We start from the raw sequence: 18,640 nt of genomic DNA, 5'->3' as shown, positions 1-18,640 counted from the left end.
CTCCCAGACTGTCTGATGAATCGCTCCCACACCGACGATGGAAAGAAAAGAGACAAGAGAGGGAGTGAGAGCGTGCTGTGCTGCTCGCTCAGCGGTGTGTGTTAGCATGTGTGTAACCCCACCCCCCATTAACACACACCTGACTGAGCATCAAGGAGCAGTTTGCAACATGTAAACAACGAGGAAGACTTTTGCAGAGATCCTCCTAAACACCTGCACTTGTTTGTTCTCAACCAAACAAACAGACAACCTGAAATTCTCACTGCCCACACAATCCACACACCGTTAAAAAAAGTGACAATTTTTAGAAAGTTTCATTCTTACCCTGAGTGGCGATGTAGTGATTTGGCCTGTGGTAGCCCTGAAAACAGAAAAAAATACAAGAGTCACTTTACTTTCCTCCTACTCTTAAAAACACCAGGTTATTTGTCTCAAGAAACATATTGTCTTTGATTTTTTTCTCTGCAGAGTTTGACCCTTTAGTGCTAACTTACAATGCTAACACCACTTTGCAGAACAAATTTAACGTATAAAGACTCCCACTTAACAGCTGCTTTTTCAATTAGCAGCTGCCAAAAGGTGAGCGATTACTGTCTGGATGAATTTGTTTGTGTGTCTATTCACAAAATACAGCGGGTAAAATAATTATTGAACACGTCACCATTTTTCTCGGTAAATATATTACTAGAGGTGCTAATGACATGAAATTTTCACCAGATGTCGGTAACAACCCAAGTGATCCATACATACAAAAAAATCAAACCATAAATGTCCAGAAATGAAGTTATTTGTTATAATGTGGAATGGCACAGGGAAAAAGTATTGAACACATGAAGAAAGGGAGGTGTAAAAAGGCATGGAAAGCCAAGACACCAGCTGAACTCTCTCAGTAATTAGAAAGCAAGCCTGCCCCTTGTCAGTGCAAGTTAATATCAGCTGGTTCAGTCCCAAATGATGGCCAGGTATCACACAAGAACCATCTGATGATGGGTAAAAGTAAAGAGCTCTCTCAAGACCTTCACACCTTATTGTTGCAAAGCATAATGATGGCATCGGTTACAGAAGAATGTCTAAACTTCTGAAGGTTCCAGTGAGCACTGTTGGGGCCATAATTCAGAAGTGGAAAGAACATCATTTCACCATAAACCGACCACGACCAGGTGCTCCTCACAAGATTTCTGACAGAGGAGTGAAAAGAATTATCAGAAGAGTTGTCCAAGAGCCAAGGACCACTTGTGGAGAGCTTCAGAAAGACCTGGAATTAGCAGGTATGTTTGTTTCAAAGAAAACAATAAGTAATGCACTGAACCACCATGGCCTGTATGCACGCTCACCACGCAAGACTCCACTGCTGAAGAAACAGCATGTTGAAGCTCCTTTAAAGTTTGCTGCACAACATTTAAACAAGCCTGTGAAATACTGGGAGAATATAGTCTGGTCAGATGAGACCAACATTGAACTGTTTGGATGCCAGAATACACATCATGTTTGGAGGTCAAATGGCACTGCACATCAGCCCAAAAACACCATACCAACAGTGAAGTTTGGAGGTGGGAACATCATGGTGTGGGGCTGTTTTTCAGCATATGGTACTGGCAAACTTCAAATAATTGAAGGAAGGATGAGTGGAAAAATGTACAGAGACATTCTTGATAAAAATCTGCTTCCATCTACCAGGATGATGAACATGAAACGTGGCTGGACATTTCAGCAAGACAATGAGCCCAAACACAAAGCCAAGGAAACTCTCAGTTGGTTTCAGAGAAAGAAACTAAAGCTGCTGGAATGGCCCAGCCAATCACCTGACCTGAATCCAACAGAAAATCTATGGAAAGAACTAAAGATCAGAGTTCATAGAAGAGGTCCACGAAACCTTCAAGATTTGAAGACTGTTTGTGGAAGAATGGGCCAAAATCACACCTGAGCAATGCATGCCACTAGTTTCTCCATACAGGAGGCGTCTTGAAGCTGTCATTGACAACAAAGGCTTTTGTACAAAGTATTAGATAAATTTCAGTAAGTGTGTTCAATACTTTTTCCCTGTGCCATTCCACATTATTACAAATAACTTCATTTCTGGACATTTATGATTTTGATTTGTATGTATGGATCACTTGGGTTGTTACCAACATCTGGTGAAAATTTCAAGTCATTAGCACCTCTAGTAATATACTTACTGAGAAAAATGGTGACGTGTTCAATATTTATTTTTACCCGCTGTATTTCAATAAAACTCAAAAGAAACTTTCAGAAAGCATTGATTAGATGTACTGTTTTAAAGTCGTCCCAGTACAAGATGGCTGCCGCGGCTAATCAACCTTAGGAAACAGAAAAATGGTGAGAACCTGGTCTATTTTACAGATGTTGAGATAAAACTAGGTGTGGTAGTAGCTGAAAGTCTTTCCCCACAAATAAAGATGTTTTTGCCAAATTTTAACGTTCAAGGTTACGTATAATAAGACTTCTAATTTCAGTTATTCCTGAAAGATTACAATTTGAGTTTTACACCCTCAGAGGGACGTGTGTTCATTCTGCTGTCTTCATCTTTCCAGATGTTTCTCTGCATGACTGACTGAGCTCATACAGAGTGCTTCTCGATACACGACGCAAAAAAAGCATCCATGCAGCACACCTCTGGACTACAGACAGTCAAAGTGTTGATAATCCCCCAGATACAACTAACAGTGCTGATCTTCACAATAAGGCCCCCAGTCTCAGGGATTACTCTAATCCCTTCAAGTTATTTGTCCAATTCCTTGTCTTCTCCTCAGAGATATGAAGCAGGAAACAAAACATTAGGACTTAAAGGCTCTTCCTCGGCCCAGCCTCTTCTTGATTGCCCCCACCTCCCCCGCCCAGCCACCCCTGCTGCTCTGCTTATCTCACTCATATTCAATTTAACGTGGACCGTGATTAATGCTCCTCCAATGAAGGGAGAAAGACACAAAGGATATTTTCCTCATTCTCTCTCATCCACAGGGCTCCTTCAGCTATTCAAGTCTCCTCCATTTTTAATGACTTCTTTATCTCCGGACTACGGAGGAGATTTGTTTGCGCTTTCATGTGTGTTCGTTTGAGTAAAGTGGAGGCCCAGAACGCACGTCGGATTAGACAGGAGAAGACGGAGAGAAAGGAATGGCCCTGGCAGTCACTCAGGTGAGCAGAGCGGGGTATTATTTTTTTTTAAATAAGCACATTCGGAATAAATTAATGCTTCTTTATGTTCAACAGAGTGGAGGGAGAAAGATGAAAAAGATTTGTTTCCAAGAACGTTGAATCTGTGGAGATCTTGTGAGCATTTACATCTCATTTCTTCACATTAAACGTGGAAAGTGGAGAGTCCAAAATATTCAGCAGGAAGTGTTTTTGCCTGTGGGCATGAACTGGTATTTTCCATTAGAATATGATCACATAGCACACTTTGGCAAATCCTGAAACCAGACACCTGCTTTATACATATTTAGTCGGACAAGAACATCTAAGAAGAATAAAGTAAAACAAGTTTTGCCTACAAATATAGTAAACAACTCAGGGAGGAGAAAGACATAGAAATAAAACACTCAAAGGCCTCTGACTCAGTTTCTAGATGACTGTATTGTAATATGGAAATTTAGCAGATATAAAAGTTTTTATTTGATACACTAATATTTTGTGCTTCATTTTCTTTCAGTTTTCTCCATTTTTTTCTGCTGCAGCTGAAATGTTTTCCGAGCAATACGCTGACAGTTTGGTCCTTGGTCCAACTGTCATATTGTCCCTGGGAAAGACACTAAACTCCATGTTACTGTTTATCAGTGTCACAGGGCAACCTGTAAGAGATGGAATGGTCTAAGTATCACTGCATGAATGTAGTACAAGAGCTCTTTGTGCATTTAAATGCAGTCTATTTACTGTTTAGTGATTAAGTCAGGTTCTTTAACAGTCCAAATTAAACTAAAAGAGCAAGGAAACAATAAACCATTGGTTGAAATTCCCAAATTAAAGTCTTAACATACAAAAGTAGACATTAATTTGTTTTAAATTGTGACAAGACAAAATTGGGTTAAACTGGGTTCACCCAAACAGATCACTTCTATCCCCAAGATTGAAAAGTGGACTAATCCAGCAGGATGATGGGTTGGGTGTGCACAGAGGAGAAGGTTGAATCCTGCATTTGTGCACATCAACACAAGGAACTTTATCTACCACAGAAATTAAAATCTTCTCCAAGTACCATCTATTACAACAGACTAAAAGAAAGAGTCGCACAAAGTTACAGGGACAAACCCCTAACTGTAAAACCCGCTTAAAGCTCCATGAATAGTTCTGTAGATCCAGTCTGTCTTGTCTCTTTCTATGACCCACAACAACCGAACACAGGTTTCAAAGTTTTGCACTTTTTGTTGCCAACAGGTCCAGTAGAGACATTAGTACCACTAAAAGGATCCTGAGTACCACCAGCAGTACTTGTGCCACAATTTGAGAAACATCCCATATAGCAGAGAGGTGTGGGCCAGACCTGGTGTCAAGCTGTCAAGGCGAGTGGTTTGTCAACCAGACATTGGCCAGGTTTGGATGATGGCACTATTTAAAATAGCCCAACTGGCCCATTTGAGGTTTGGTTTATGAGGCCCAAATCAGTCAATGCTGCAAGTGGCCCAGTTGTGGTTTGGTTCCACCTTTGGCAAACCACCAAAGGGTCATTATTTGTGGTATCTGAGCTACGTAAATAGTGCATTGAACTGGGCCAGACAAATTTTGCTATGTGGGATTGTACTAAACTAAGTACTTTTCCTCAATATCGGGAATCAAAGCCAAGAGGACCTGGTTTATGCATGCCACTATGTTGTTTTTGAGACCAGCACACTAGAGATGTGAGACTTTAAGTCCTCCTGCTCCTCTGCACACATCCATGGTGCTACATGACCATTTCTCTAAGCATGAAACAGACTTTAAAGACGCTGTACCCAGTCTGTCTTCAACTTTTAGGCTCTTTATGGTGTTCCGTTAGGTTAGGTCCATAATGTGAAACTGCAGATTAGGTCATCATCAAGCAAAATCAACACTTCTGGGTTCATTGTTTTAGGGTAACACAGATAAGTTTTGCAGATGCATTCAGAGAACAGATTGCAGTGAACAAACAGTCTGTGACAACACTGATTAAATAAAGCAATGAATATATTATCCTATGAAGAAAAACAAAACAAAAACAAAAACACGTGTAAACGAGTGGGAACATTTAATGGACATGGTTCTGAGCCCCTGAGTGACCGGATTTCTGTGTACCCGTGCAGATTTACCAAAGCTCTGCATCACTTCAAGCATTTACCGTTTATGTGCACATACAGACGTGCACATACAAGTCTGCAAGCAAGGAACCATTACAGTTTCATTGCCTCCTAAATGTTTATGAAAATACTGAATCAGCTGCAGAGAAGAGAAATGCACCCGCTCTGCTTGCTCGTACATGACTCCATATAATCGGAAGTATAATAGAGAACAATAACAAACACTGTGGGAAGCGTTCTACACATAAGAGTTTATTGGCAGAACAAGCTTTTAGATGGGTTAAAAAGCTTTCCGAAGAGCAAAAACATCATTACCCATCTGCTTGAGTTTCTACTAAGTACTTTTCCAACGACTCTGGCGGAGCGGCAGAAATCCTTTTCAATCAGGAGCGTCTTTAATATGCGTGTATTCTTATCTTCTAATGGGACTCTCTGCTGTGAGTCTTCTCCGCAGCATAATGGGCCATAAACTAAGTAGTGGGAAAGGTAAATAATTTAAACCTCCTGCATTTGCTGTGGCACACCTTGCATTATGAATTTATGTTTGAGGGAGTAACAAGAGATTACAAATCACCACATTACAGGACGGGGAGGAGCAGAGAGGATGGGAGACGGACTGAAAGTTCTCTTCGGAGAGGATAACCACTTAGAGATCTGGCCCATTACGCACAGAGAGAAAGCATCTGCTTAAGGAGGCCAGTGAGGCGCTGTGATTGGTCACGTCCAGCACCTAACACTGCTATTAACAGCAAATCAGGTCAGATCAGGAGGTTCTCTGTTGTGTGGGCCGAGTGAGTTAGATTTGTTTTCAGCAGCAGCTCTGCCCTGTGCTATTTTTAAGTAACTTTTACTTACAGAAAAAACAACTCAACTTGTTCCAGTGCACGGAAAACATGTACTTTAAAGGGGGTTATTATGTAAATCATGTTATAATGTCATTCCCTTGTCAAAAAATAGATGCTTTGACTTATTCATGTTTAAGAAATCCTTGGATCTCCTGTGGTAGCCATGTGGAGCTGTCTAAATGCTTGATGGTACAAAGCTCCACCTATTTACACAAAGCTCCTCCCTGGAGCTCAGTTCTTAGCTGAGTTCCCACCTCACAGAGAACCCCTCTCCCTACAGACTGGCAGAACAAGCTTTTAGATGGGTTAAAAAGCTTTCCGAAGAGCAAAATCATCATTACCCATCTGTTTCTGACACTCCCACTTCAGCCAGTACAGACTGGCTGAAGTGGGAGTGTCAGAAACGGTAGGCCAATTTCAAGGCATTTAGATAGACTATCATCCATGTCTACTTGTACGGATTGTCTGTAAGTTATAAGGATTTTACGTCATTTTGCAGTTATACGGACGTATAGAGCAATCTCACGGATTTTTTCAAGACTTACGGATTTTTTCAAAACCTCATTTTCAAATTTATCTAACATGTCAGAGCCTGTAGGATGATTTAAAAAAAACAAACAACAACAAACAGTCATCTTCCAACCTGTTCTTCCGCTAGAAATAAGTTTTGAACTTTTTCCGCTCTTGCTTTCCTGTCTGCAGCTGACAGACACCTCCCCCCCCCCACCACGGGTGCGAGTTGTACGAATATTTATTTATTTATTTTTACAAAATTTACAGATTTTTGAGGCTTTTTATACAGGTAAACGTCCGAAGAGGTTGACATGCTTGGACTATGATAAAAAGTCACTATATTTTTGATTTCTACAGCATTTTCATAACAGCTGAAGGTAAAATAGTTACTGGCTTGTGTTAGATGATTGAACCATGTTTGGTAAATACACACTACCTCCCACTTTAAGACGTTTTTAATTTATTTATATAAGTTTCCAAAGAAAACAAAGTTAAAAACTGTAATTTTAGTTCCCCCTGTGAGCTGGTTTGTCTTTTCTGTGCTAGGTCGATGCCAGCCTCTGATCTTTATTCTTCTTAATGTGTCCAATAAGCAGAGGCAGCCGGCCTGTGAAGCTGAATAATAAAAACAACTGGTATGTGTATGACTGGGCGTAGTTGTGCGTGTGATGGACAGGCAGCTGGAGCTGCGCTGTCCCCCAGGCCCTCCGGAGACGGAGGCACCAGCGCCCTCTCCCTCCCCGAGAGGAAGCGCAGTGACCTTTTGCAGTGGTGGCGCTGGCTGGTGTGTGTACTTACATCAACGTAATTTGCATTAATGTAATCGGAGCTCTGTTCCCCCTCCAGGGCCTGCAGCCTGACACGGGAGTGATCATCTGGAAGAGAGGCAGAGGAGGAGGAAACCGGTGTTGAATTAATCATATTAACGAGGCCAAGAAAGAGAGGAGACGGAGGGACAGACGGGGAGGACAGATTTTGGGGAGAAACTACAAGATGTGTGATAGAGGTGGAAAAAAAGCAGAGGAGCAGGGGTGCAGCTTAGAGTGGTGTGAGTAAAAGATGCAACACAGGAGATGTTTGAGAGCAGAGGCTCACAAAATCTACAAAAACAAAACGACTGAAGCTCATTGGTTAAAACAGATCAATAATATGCAATTAAAAGAAAAGCACAAAAACAACAAAAAACAGGAGATTTTAGTTGTTTTATCTTTTAATCATCATTTATATGTTTAAATCGATATTCAACATTTATAATCACAAAATTAAAATATTAAAAATAACTTAAATATGAATGTGAGAAACTAGGAAATGTAAAATAAATGTTTTTGTGTTGATTAAACTTTATTTGCATATGGAAAGATGTAATAAATGACATAAATTAAATTTTAATTCTGTTCACTGCTGCCAGAAAAGATGGGTACTAATGTAATAGAACATGTTTGTGTGTTTGTCATCAAAATATCTCATTAACCACTGGATGAAGTCTGTTACAGTAATCATTAGATATGTCTACAATTGATTCATCTTTAAACTTCCAGCGCAAAAATCTGGCTTTTATGACATTTATGAGCTAAAACTGAGTGTGGTAGTAGCTGAGGGTCGTCATCACTGAGTGCTAACAGATTATGCTTGATTAATTCATTAATTCAAGATATAAAGTTAATGTTCCAATGTAAAGAGATGTTGCGAAACGAGCGAGGAATAAATTCATCTTTTCTTAACGTTGCTGAAGCTGTGACGTCCTGTCCTGCGTGGCCTATTTCTCCTAACTGAAAAGGCAGCGCGGGATGAATATAAAAGCAGAACGGAAAGGTCAAAGCTGCTCTCGTCGGCTGATAATAAAACTCTATTTGAGCAGCTTAGAGTCACCCAGTCACAAACCGAGCCAATAAATCAGACAAAAGTACAGCAGTGGTAGAAAAAAATAAAATAAAATACATAAAAGTCAGATGTGGAGAAGAGGAGCTTTGTACACACATGCAATAATATTCCCATATCGGTTCTTCATGCGGTTCTCATCCTTTTTGGCAGAATCCCACGGGGCAGATTGTCCTTCAAAAAAGCTCTGGAAAAGGAGAAAACACAGAACAGAAAGGAGATCAAATAGCAAGTCATGTGTGAGCACTCTAAATGATAACCAGGAAGAAAAAAAAACAAACACTTTTCCATTTTCAGTTCAACAAAGACAAACATTCACATCATAATCAGAGATGAAACTCAGCACGAGTGGGAGATCCCGAGGACGAGCATAAAAAAAAACAAAAACCTGAGCGCCATTAGGGCAGAGTGGCGGGGTGTCGCACTCAAACCTGTCCCCCGGGCGGAGCAACCCCAGCCTGTCTGCCTCCCTCCTCTGAAGGACTCAATCAGCTCGTTGGAGAGCGGGGGGCGTGGAAAGAAAAAAAAAAAAGAAGCCCGCTCAACGTCTGCAGATCAAAACTGCTCCGCTCAGATTACGCTCATGAAATATTTATCATCTCTCGCAGGGGAGATTTCTATTCTGATGGCACATCAGGCACAATTAGACCAAATTATGAAAATGCATCCTCAATGCCAGTCCACCGCCGCTCAGCGGGGCTGGGAAAGGTTGGCTCCGAGCAGACTGGGGCTGCACAAAATAAAATGTTAATCTGCCTTTTGGATCGGAAGCTAATGCACATTTGAAAAGTCAGCTAATACATTACAGAGCATCTGCAAAAACACAAAAAAACAAAAACAAAACATATACTAGAGGTTAAGGAGGTAAGGGTTTCTTTTTAGTGTGCGGAGAAGGAAGTGTGTTCAATCATCTCTCATCCAGGACGTGATGGTTCCATTCATCTAAGTGCTGTGGCAGGCAGCAGGCTGTTTGTCTAACATAAAAAAGCCTCTCAGACACCACACAAGGACATATTTCCCTATGAAGTCCGAAAGATTAGTGATTTCCCTGAGAAACAGCTTTAATATGCTAAAAATATGACCCATTCTTCCAGGGATGATGGACGCGTGTCTCAGAGATGGATTATTCAGGCCTCTCCTCTCATGTCTGCGTCGCTCTGAAGGATACAGCTCTTATGTCACTGATTTAAAGACAAATCGTGCTCAAGCCGAAAGGCCGTATCTGACTTGATTTGAAACAAATGACTAAAAAGGGTAAAAATACCCGATCTGTAAAACTACTTCATGGAGATGGAACGTGTTTTCTTTTCTTCACTGTGTCTGCAGGTAGTTTTTTCTTTTTTTGTGTTCATTATCCTCAAATTATTCCCACTGGCACAGTTCCAACTTAGTATGTTTTTAATTACAGTGTAGCTCCTCGGCTGCTGCAATCCCACAACACTTTGTTTCTGCTGCAGTTTGTTTGTAACCACCTAACTGTGAGTAAAAAGTTAAATGCTCTCCCTGCACAGTAGGAGAACCTACATACAAGCACTTGACGTTCGGTACACACAATGAAAAAGGTAACAAAAGATTAAAAAATAAACTGGATGGCAACACTGAGGCAGAGTGGTTTATAATTAATCACTAACAATTCTTTTGTTTTTTTTTCTTTGTGGTTAAAGAACTTCGGGACAATTCTACTGCGGTGAAACAAGCTGAAAACAAGTGAAAGACAAAGACAACATGGCGGCTTGGATGCAGCTGCTTACACAGAGTGTGCACCGACGTGCAGGACAGCGTTAACATGCACTGTGTCCAAACTTTATTTTTATTTTTTTTTTACATTTTGCAAAAGCTTTACAATATTTCCTCCCAAATTGTAAAGCTTTAGGAAACCACACAGCATGGTTCTGCAAAGTGCTTTACAGTGTCCTTTTACTATGTTCTCTTGATTCCAGTCAGGAAATTTAAAGAATTTATTAAGTTTTGAAGCCAAACTATTTTAAAATAGCAAATGAACCTTAGAAAACACAAAATGTTGACAAATGAGTAAATTTTACAAAAGTTCTTCAAACATTTTGTGTGGTTGTTGCTGAGAGTCATAAATAACACATACTGAAGTGTGTTAGCAAAATAACTAATGAATACCTAGATGGTCTCTAATTAAAATAAGTAAGTAAGCAAGTAAGTAAGTCAAATAAATAATTAAGTAATCAAAGTTAGTAAGTAAGTAAGTAAGTAAGTAAAGTTCATAAGTAAAGTTAGTAAGTAAATAAAGTAAGTAAAATTAGTTAGTAAGTAAGTAAAATACGTAATTAAGTAAGTAAAGTTTGTAAGTAAGTAAATAAGTAAGCAAGTTAGTAAATTTAGTAGGTAATTAAAGTAAATAAAGTAAAGTTTGTATGTAAAGTAAGTAAAATTAGTCAGTAAAATGTAAATAAAGTTAGTAAGTAAAGTAAGTAAGTAAAGTTAGTAAGCAAAGTAATTAAGTAAGTTAAAAGAGTAAGTAAGCAAATAAGTAAGTAAGTAAGTAAAGTAAGGTATGTAAGTAAGTAAGTAAGTAAGTAAGTAAGTAAGTAAGTAAGTAAGTAAGTAAGTAAAGTTTGTAAGTAAGTAAGTAAGTAAGTTAGTAAGTAAGTAAGTAAGTAAAGTTTGTAAGTAAAATCATGACAATAAAAAGTCCTGATTCAAAAAGCAACACCTGGACACTGTTAAACACTTTAATAGAACTTTAATTAGGGCTGCACAATATGTCAAAAATGTATTTTTAATATCATTACTGTAGAAATTTGCAAAACTTTAATCTTATTTGGCAATCAAACGGACCTCAGTGTTCTGAATGGTGAGTTTTGAAATATCACAACTGATTTTATTGTTACAACATTAATAATTACAAAATGTTTTCCTATTGTGCAGCCCTACTTTTACATCTGTTGGTAAATGCCCTTTTCAAATGAATCATAAATGTGGGAACTTTAAAAAAAAGTCCTCATTCACTATGAATATCTCAGGTTTTTATCAGTTTCTTAATGTCTCAAAAATGATTTAAAATGTAGAAAAACAAAGCAAAACTCACAAGTAACCAAAAACATGGTCTTACCTCGTTTATCTGATCCAAAGTTAACGTACAGAATAACAAGAAGCATGGGTCAAAGAGAGATATAGTACAATGTAAGTCAACAGGATTAGAGGTGCACTAGGCTCCAATCTTATCATCAAAAGTAAAAATGCTTAAAAAGGGCATTAACCTTAGGAGAGACAGCAGTGGAACACAACATACAAATGGATTCTTCTAGTTAAGTGAGAATGAGCTGCAAAACACTCTTTAAGCACCCAAATAGGCTTTTATTTTGGTAACGTCCCTTTAATTGTCACTTCTGCATACAGGCTAAAGCCCTTTTATCCTAAATGTACTGTATTAGGCCTGCAGGGCAGCTCAAAGGACTCGGCCCACTCCCATGCTGCATTGTGAAGCTGCTTTATTTCCTTCCACAGTCACGAGGAGTGAATTACTGACAGGTCTGATCCACATACGGCAGCAGGTGAGGTGGGAGACGAAGAGCGGGAAAAGAAGGAACATGAGAGGTGTGAATAAGAAAATCACAAAAGATAATGAATAAACTGAAAATGTGAACAAAAAAAGTGATGAAATAAAAAAAATGGGATTGGAAACGGGATTTGGAAAGGTGGCAAAAGGATAAAGGAAGTGGCCACAGGAGCTGAGAAAAAGGCTGTCTTGTTGTCAGACTACTGTAGATAATATGGTGAAGATGAATGAATTAAAAAGTTTAGCCTGAAGTCGATCTGTTACGACATGAGGGAGGGAGGTGGGTGGGTTACTGAGGGGTGCTGAGGAGGCTGGAGAGCAGCCAAACCTCTGCCAGCTTCCTGCACTAATGAGAGAAAACAAGACTGATGCTCTTCTGGGCTAAAATCCTTTGTTTTGGTGTCAGATTACAGGTGATGTTGTGAGGGGAGCAGTGGGGTGTCTAATCGGACGGGACGGGGGCTCACAACCCATTCATCACAATGTTTCTTTTGGTGACGCTTTATAACACCTACACCTCGATTAGCCTTACTTAATCATTAATAAATATTTAGTTAACCATGAAAACAAGGTCAATTTGGCATGGTTCCTACTTAATAAGCTATAAATTAACACATTCATTAATGTTTTACCCATATTTAATAACTCATGAACTCATATTCTATATATTGTCTGTATATGTGTATAAATGTACTTTCACACCATGTGTTACATGTATAAATGGTTAGAGAATGATTTAATTATGATTTAAGTCTCGTTTCCACAGATGAAAAGAAACTTTTGGCTTTTCAGGGTTTTGTCTACATTAACACAGGGGCTGAGCCAGAGGGGTGGCCAGGGTGGCAAGTGCCACCCCTGGCACCTGACTGGTCCCCCCAGGTGCCACTCCCAAATCATTAACAAGTGGGTCGGAATCTTGGATTTTGTTTTTGAATTTGTTCTCTTATAATACTGTACTGTATACATTTTCAGCTCTGTAGGTTTAAAAATGACTGAATTATAGTGTAAAATTAGCACTGGCATTAGTGGTTAGCTTAATTTGGGATTAGCATCGGCAATCTGCATATAAATTTAATTTCAATAAGTCTTAAAATGGATGAATAGCCTGTTAAAGCTAGCTGTGGTGGCCATATTTAATTTTTTTGTGTAACATTTAGAATTTGATGGATTGTTTCCAGATATTTCTACAATAATTTTCAACTTTAAACATGGCTAAATAAGAAGTTGTGACTAGCATTCAGTGTGTTTTTTAGCTATCATTGCATAAAATTTCAGCTCAATATTTCTTAAAACTTAAAGTAATTTGCAATTAACTGTGGCAGCCATCTTGAATTTTCAAATCCAGAGTGCTTTTCTCTATTTGTATGTCCCACCTAAAATAACACCTTGGGCACCCTTTGCAAAAAAGCCTAACTCCGCCCCTACATTAACAAACACTTGCCTTAATTAATGATGCACTGCAGGAATAGTAGATGGTCAATTTTAATGTTCTCTAACCGTTGCCACATTTCTAACACATGGTGGGAAAGTATATTTATATGAGTATTTATATACTTATACACACAGTTTACAGCCTAGTTAATTCATGCGTTATTAAGCATGAATAAACAATCAATATGTTGGTTTTTAAGGTAATGCCTATATGGGTAAGACATTTATAAATGTCTTAATGTTTTCAAGATTAACTAATCATTTATTAATGCTTATGTAAGGCTAATTAAGGTTTAGTATTTTGGTGCATTTTTCACTTTGGCCTACAGGTGAGTCATCGAGGAGAATTTGGACAACAACACAGAAGAAAAACCAATAAGTTTGAAAACAAGAAGAAACAGATAAACACACTGAGACAATGCACATTAACAATTTATCATAAAAGTGAATCTGGAAAGGAACAAACCAGTTCTGCTCTGTGGCACAAAACAAAAGAGACACACAGGAAGCAGAGAGACAAGAGGTTGTGCACCGTGACACACAGAAAGCCTCGTATCAAACCGACAAACATTTCCTTTTAGGAGCCCGAGCGGAGGATGTTCCGGGTGCGTGACCGGGCTTCAGGTGCGCCTGCGTCCTACCTCGTACTCCTCCTTGAAGCCGTAGCCCTCGGCGCACTTCATCTGGGTGATGTGCTGCAGGAGGTCGGCCACGCGGATCGCCGGGTGCAGCTGACCCGTCTGGTACGGCACGTCGACGGGCTCCCGCTTCCTCAGCGAGTGGGTGTGCGACTGCACCAGACTGCTGGTGTCGCTGCCCATGTTCTGACTCTCATCTGCTGGGTGGAAAAACCACAAAACAAAACAAAACAAACAGGTGAGATGGGATGATTAACGATGAAGAAACCTGATTTAAACATCAGCAGACACAAAAGGGTGACATAAGGCTTGATGCAGCAAATGACAAGTTTGTTTTTTAGGACTTTTACCAACATTTAAAGTTGATATAAGTACTTATTAGTTTATCTCTTAGTTATTCTCACAGACAGATGGCACATTATCCCATTTACTGCTAAGCATTATGTCACCTCCCTCCAGATTGACAAACAACTCTCAGCTAGTAATCTGTTTGTTATGGATGATCACAACAACACAACATCATTGAGTAATAAGATGAGTCATGTGGTGGGAAGGTTCAGGTCCATCTGTCTCAGTGTGCCTGGAAAATACTGAACTCTATAGCTGGCTTAAAGGGACAGTTCAGCCATCTTTGAGGTGATGTTCTGTTTAACTGACACCTCGTCGGATGTGTCATCAGTCACAGAGCAGTGTGGTGACGAAGAGACAAAAACCCAAACCGAAGTGTTTGCATTGAACTTCTCAGGCTTATAAAACAACTCTCTCAAAAATGACTGGTGTGGAAAAAAAAAAACACTACGTTAACATCAGTTAAACGTCTTCACTTGAAGGTTTAAGTGTAAAGACAACTATATTTCAGGCTGAGATACAATCTAACCAGTGTGGGGGGGTCTCTTATAGACCTTCAGTGTGCACAGGAAGAAATATCCAAACGAACAGAGACAAGCTGCTATAGAGCTCTCCATGATCCACACTTTACATCATTACTGACTTGAGAGTGCCGAAGCAGTCAACCAACTGGTGACAGACAGCAATAGCTATGTATATATGAAGAAAGTTCTTTGATTGGATTGAAATATATCGTTTACATGGGCACAAATTAAATTAAACCGATCATGAAGAGCAGTTTCGTGCACCAGACTTATTCAGAGTAGAAGTGCTGACATAAACTTAAAAAAATAACACAGAAGAACACGTTCTATTTCCATGATGAACACAGACAGATGTTCTGAGCACCTATGGACCGACGTCAGGTTTTAATAATGGTGGAGACATTTCTACACTCGTTTAAAGCTATTTTTTAAAGTTTCTAATAGAAATGTTGCATCGCTAACTGATCAGTTTAACTTCTCTGACATATTAGCATCTAGTCAGGTGGAAATGTGCCAGGCTGACATCGTGGGCCCGTGCTCAGTCAGATCAGTTCTCCACAACCAGGTTGTGGAGAACACACAAGCCATTCTGATTATCAATCGACATAAAGCACCCCTCTCATTGGGATTACAAATTCATTCCATTCGAGGTGAATCAGATCAGAATATTCCGATTGGTGTTTATTTATATTACTTATGTCCATGTAGAGGTAATGTTACTGTTCAATGGGTACCAGGACATACTGGCATTAAGGATAACCAGAGAGCTGACTACCTCACAAAAGCTGGCAGTCAGGCTCACTTCAAAGGACCAGAGCCTGTTGTAGGTATCTCAACAACAGTCTGTAGGACTGCCCTACAGGCCTGGATTTAGATGTCAACACTCAATCTGCTGGAGGGAGCTGATGGACTGTAGACAGGCTCGGGAATTGATAAATGGCCCAAATTTAAGGTTTGGAAAAGCTCTCAATTTCCTGACAAGGAAAACTCTAAGTACACTGGTTGGAGTCCCAACAAAACGGTGATGGGACTTCATGACAATGGTCTGTGTGATGCCTGTGGCATTAAATTAGAGACCTCTTTGCACTACTTAGACCACGGCCTGGCCCTGAGCAGTCAAGGAAAAAGAATTCTTGGGGACCCCTTTATGGATCCTGAGAAGCTCATAACACTGAGTGTTTCTAACCTCGTGTCCTTCATCAGAGAATAATGGGCCCACTTATGAGGCACCTGCTCATTTGGGTTCTTCATCCATCTCCACTCACCATTCCATTCCAGCTACGCTCACGTTTGTTTGCAAAATTCTGTCGTTCGGTTGAGAAAACAGCACTAAACTAAATTAGCACTACATTGGCTAGCCACTAGCCTAGCTGGGATGATAACTTTCGCCTCTTTCCTCACACTCAGTGCTCTAAGACGATGTCACAACTGATTAGGTACTAATTATTTGACATAACATCACTTCAAACTTGGACTTTTCCTTTGAGTAACACACTCATTACAAGCATTTATTATGACACGTGTCAGAGTAAACAAAAAAAAAATATACACACACACGAGGCCCTCAGCTGTGAGCGACTACGGAAATCAGTCATTAAATACAAATTGTCATGAATATGCTGTAAAACAACAGGTTTCCTTTTGTTTACTGGCAGGACAGTATGCTGGTTTGGGCTGCAGCTCGTACTGAGAGTCAGACTCCGTTCCAGCCCTTTCATACAGTAATCCAGTCAGTGGCAGACATGAGGCACAGATGCTTTGGGGGAGCCAGCGGACGATGGAGGGTGTCCAGAAACATGGAGGAGGATGTGAGGGAGTGGAGGGGGAGGGGGGTGCAGCGGGGCCACAAGTGAGCATGTTGCAGCAGGCACCATCAGAAAGCATCACACAGACACAGCGTGGATTCAGCCCTTTGCCACCCATATTTCCCCCGCCCCGCATTTATGTAAAATCATAAGAGAAATAATAAGAATATCAAACCTAAATAATAAAAAAGAAAAAAAGAAAGAAAGAACCCAGGGGGGGTGGGAGAAGAGATGGGAGGAGAATGCATGGGGTGATGCCGGCATGGGGCGCTGTGTGCACTGTGACCATGCTAAGCTAATGGTGGCTCGGTGGCACGGAGGGTGGTGAGATGCTAACATGTCCACTGGTCATGCAATCGATGTGAGAAGCAGCCACTCGCTGGCTCGCTTTCTGAATAAAAACACCGCCTCCTTCCCCCCAACCCAGGGGCCACTTGGGAAAACTTACCATTAATGGGCACTTTTTAGATAGCAGATACATAAGAGGTTACGTATGTAAAGAGAGAGAGAGAGGAGAAGAGACAGGAGAGAGGGGATAAGCAACAATACAGCATGAGAACCTGTTACAATTGTTTTAGAGCTACGCTATAGGCCAAGATCACATGCCTTCTCAGTTCAAAAAGCCTAACTGGGGCGGGGAGGGGGGATGTGGAGTGGATGGATGGGGCAGTTTGAACAGTGCAAGACAAAAATAAATAAATAAATAAATAAACAAAACAAGAAAGTCATGGATTTTTGGGAGAAAATAATGAAAACAAGCTGCATATTTCATCAAATTAGAATTTTGATATTCTGGCTGTTTTCCCCATAATTGCTATAATTACATTTTGCACGTGCTCATGAAAACACCTGCTTTAACAGCTCAAGGAATGTGAGATTAAGACAAAAAAGCTCTCCACTTCCACCACCACCATCACCAATCCCGAATGATCTAATCTGTTTTGATCGTTAACCTGAACTGATGAGAAAACGCCACGACTGAAAGTGTGCGACCTTTTCTGGCTGCTTTAATTTGATGCTAATCGCTCCACGCTTCATTAAACGGGGGAACTAACGTGAGCAGCTGTCAGTGGGGAACGTGATGAAAGACGCAGCTCTGAGTTGCACTGGTGTGAAAATGAAAAAAATGTATTTTTTTTAAAATGCAGTTCTGAGTTGCTTGTTGTGTCTTTTCTTTCGTGGTCTTGAGTGTTTAATTATTACACTTCCTAGTGCCCCACTTGGAAGCAGCGCTCTGCGCTCCGCTCGTAGAAACAGGAAAAGAAAAAGAAAAAAAGAAAAGAAAAAGCGTCTGCTCGCCTGAGAAGCTGCACTTTGAACTGCTCTGGATGTTCAACAAAGGGCAGTAATAATTAACAGAAGAACAAAATGCTTTCCGTGATTCTATTTTATCGCTGAAAAAGATGTAGGAGGGTGGGCCAAGAAAAAAAAATAAAATAAAAAACAGAAAAAAGAAACCAAAAACAAAAACAAGTAGGTCAACAAAATTTTGCCAAAGGCGGCGGGGAGAGCGACATTAAAAAGAATAATAGAAAAGGTTGTTGTTTAGGAAGGAGGGAGTGGAGTTAAATGTGTGGTGAGGGGGATGGGGGGGAGCTGTGGGGAGGGAGGGGGGGGCAGCGCGGCCAACGCTAAACTTTAGCTGTTCGGAGCAGCTTTTTTAGTCTTGAGCAGAGTTTTTTTTGTGCCTCCTTCTCCGTTCGTGTCTCATTGCAGCTGCTGTGGCTTTGATTCGCCAAAGCCTTGGTTGCCCACTCTTTTAGACCACCTGCCCCCCACCCCCCACCCCCAAAACAAAAACAAAAATAAAATAAAATAAAATAAAAACATCCAGTCCACATGTCCGTCCATGCATATGAGAG

The 18,640-nt window shown here is 40.3% G+C and overlaps 1 protein-coding gene across 17 annotated transcripts in view; it reads right to left on the bottom strand.

The window, feature by feature from the left end:
• LOC106516911 (protein tyrosine phosphatase receptor type M) overlaps nucleotides 1–18,640 on the bottom strand; it is a 240,694-nt gene that overhangs the window by 33,291 nt on the left and 188,763 nt on the right. For 5 of the 17 annotated variants that reach the window (XM_014007504.1, XM_014007506.1, XM_014007515.1 and 2 more), the window contains 6 exons: nucleotides 17,227–17,238; nucleotides 14,105–14,301; nucleotides 11,586–11,594; nucleotides 8,603–8,690; nucleotides 7,424–7,500; nucleotides 325–361 (listed from right to left, as the gene is read on the bottom strand). In XM_014007504.1, coding sequence (XP_013862958.1) covers nucleotides 325–361; nucleotides 7,424–7,500; nucleotides 8,603–8,690; nucleotides 11,586–11,594; nucleotides 14,105–14,301; nucleotides 17,227–17,238 — 420 coding nt within the window. The remainder of the gene's footprint in view (nucleotides 1–324; nucleotides 362–7,423; nucleotides 7,501–8,602; nucleotides 8,691–11,585; nucleotides 11,595–14,104; nucleotides 14,302–17,226; nucleotides 17,239–18,640) is intronic. The other 12 variants (XM_014007511.1, XM_014007514.1, XM_014007517.1 and 9 more) reach the window with 6 other exon arrangements.

The sequence above is a fragment of the Austrofundulus limnaeus genome, unplaced genomic scaffold (genome assembly GCF_001266775.1).
Source record: "Austrofundulus limnaeus strain Quisiro unplaced genomic scaffold, Austrofundulus_limnaeus-1.0 Scaffold42, whole genome shotgun sequence".
Taxonomy (NCBI): Eukaryota; Metazoa; Chordata; class Actinopteri; order Cyprinodontiformes; family Rivulidae; genus Austrofundulus; species Austrofundulus limnaeus.
The sequence above is the reverse complement of the archived record's forward strand: the minus strand, read 5'-3'. Positions and strand labels throughout refer to the sequence as shown.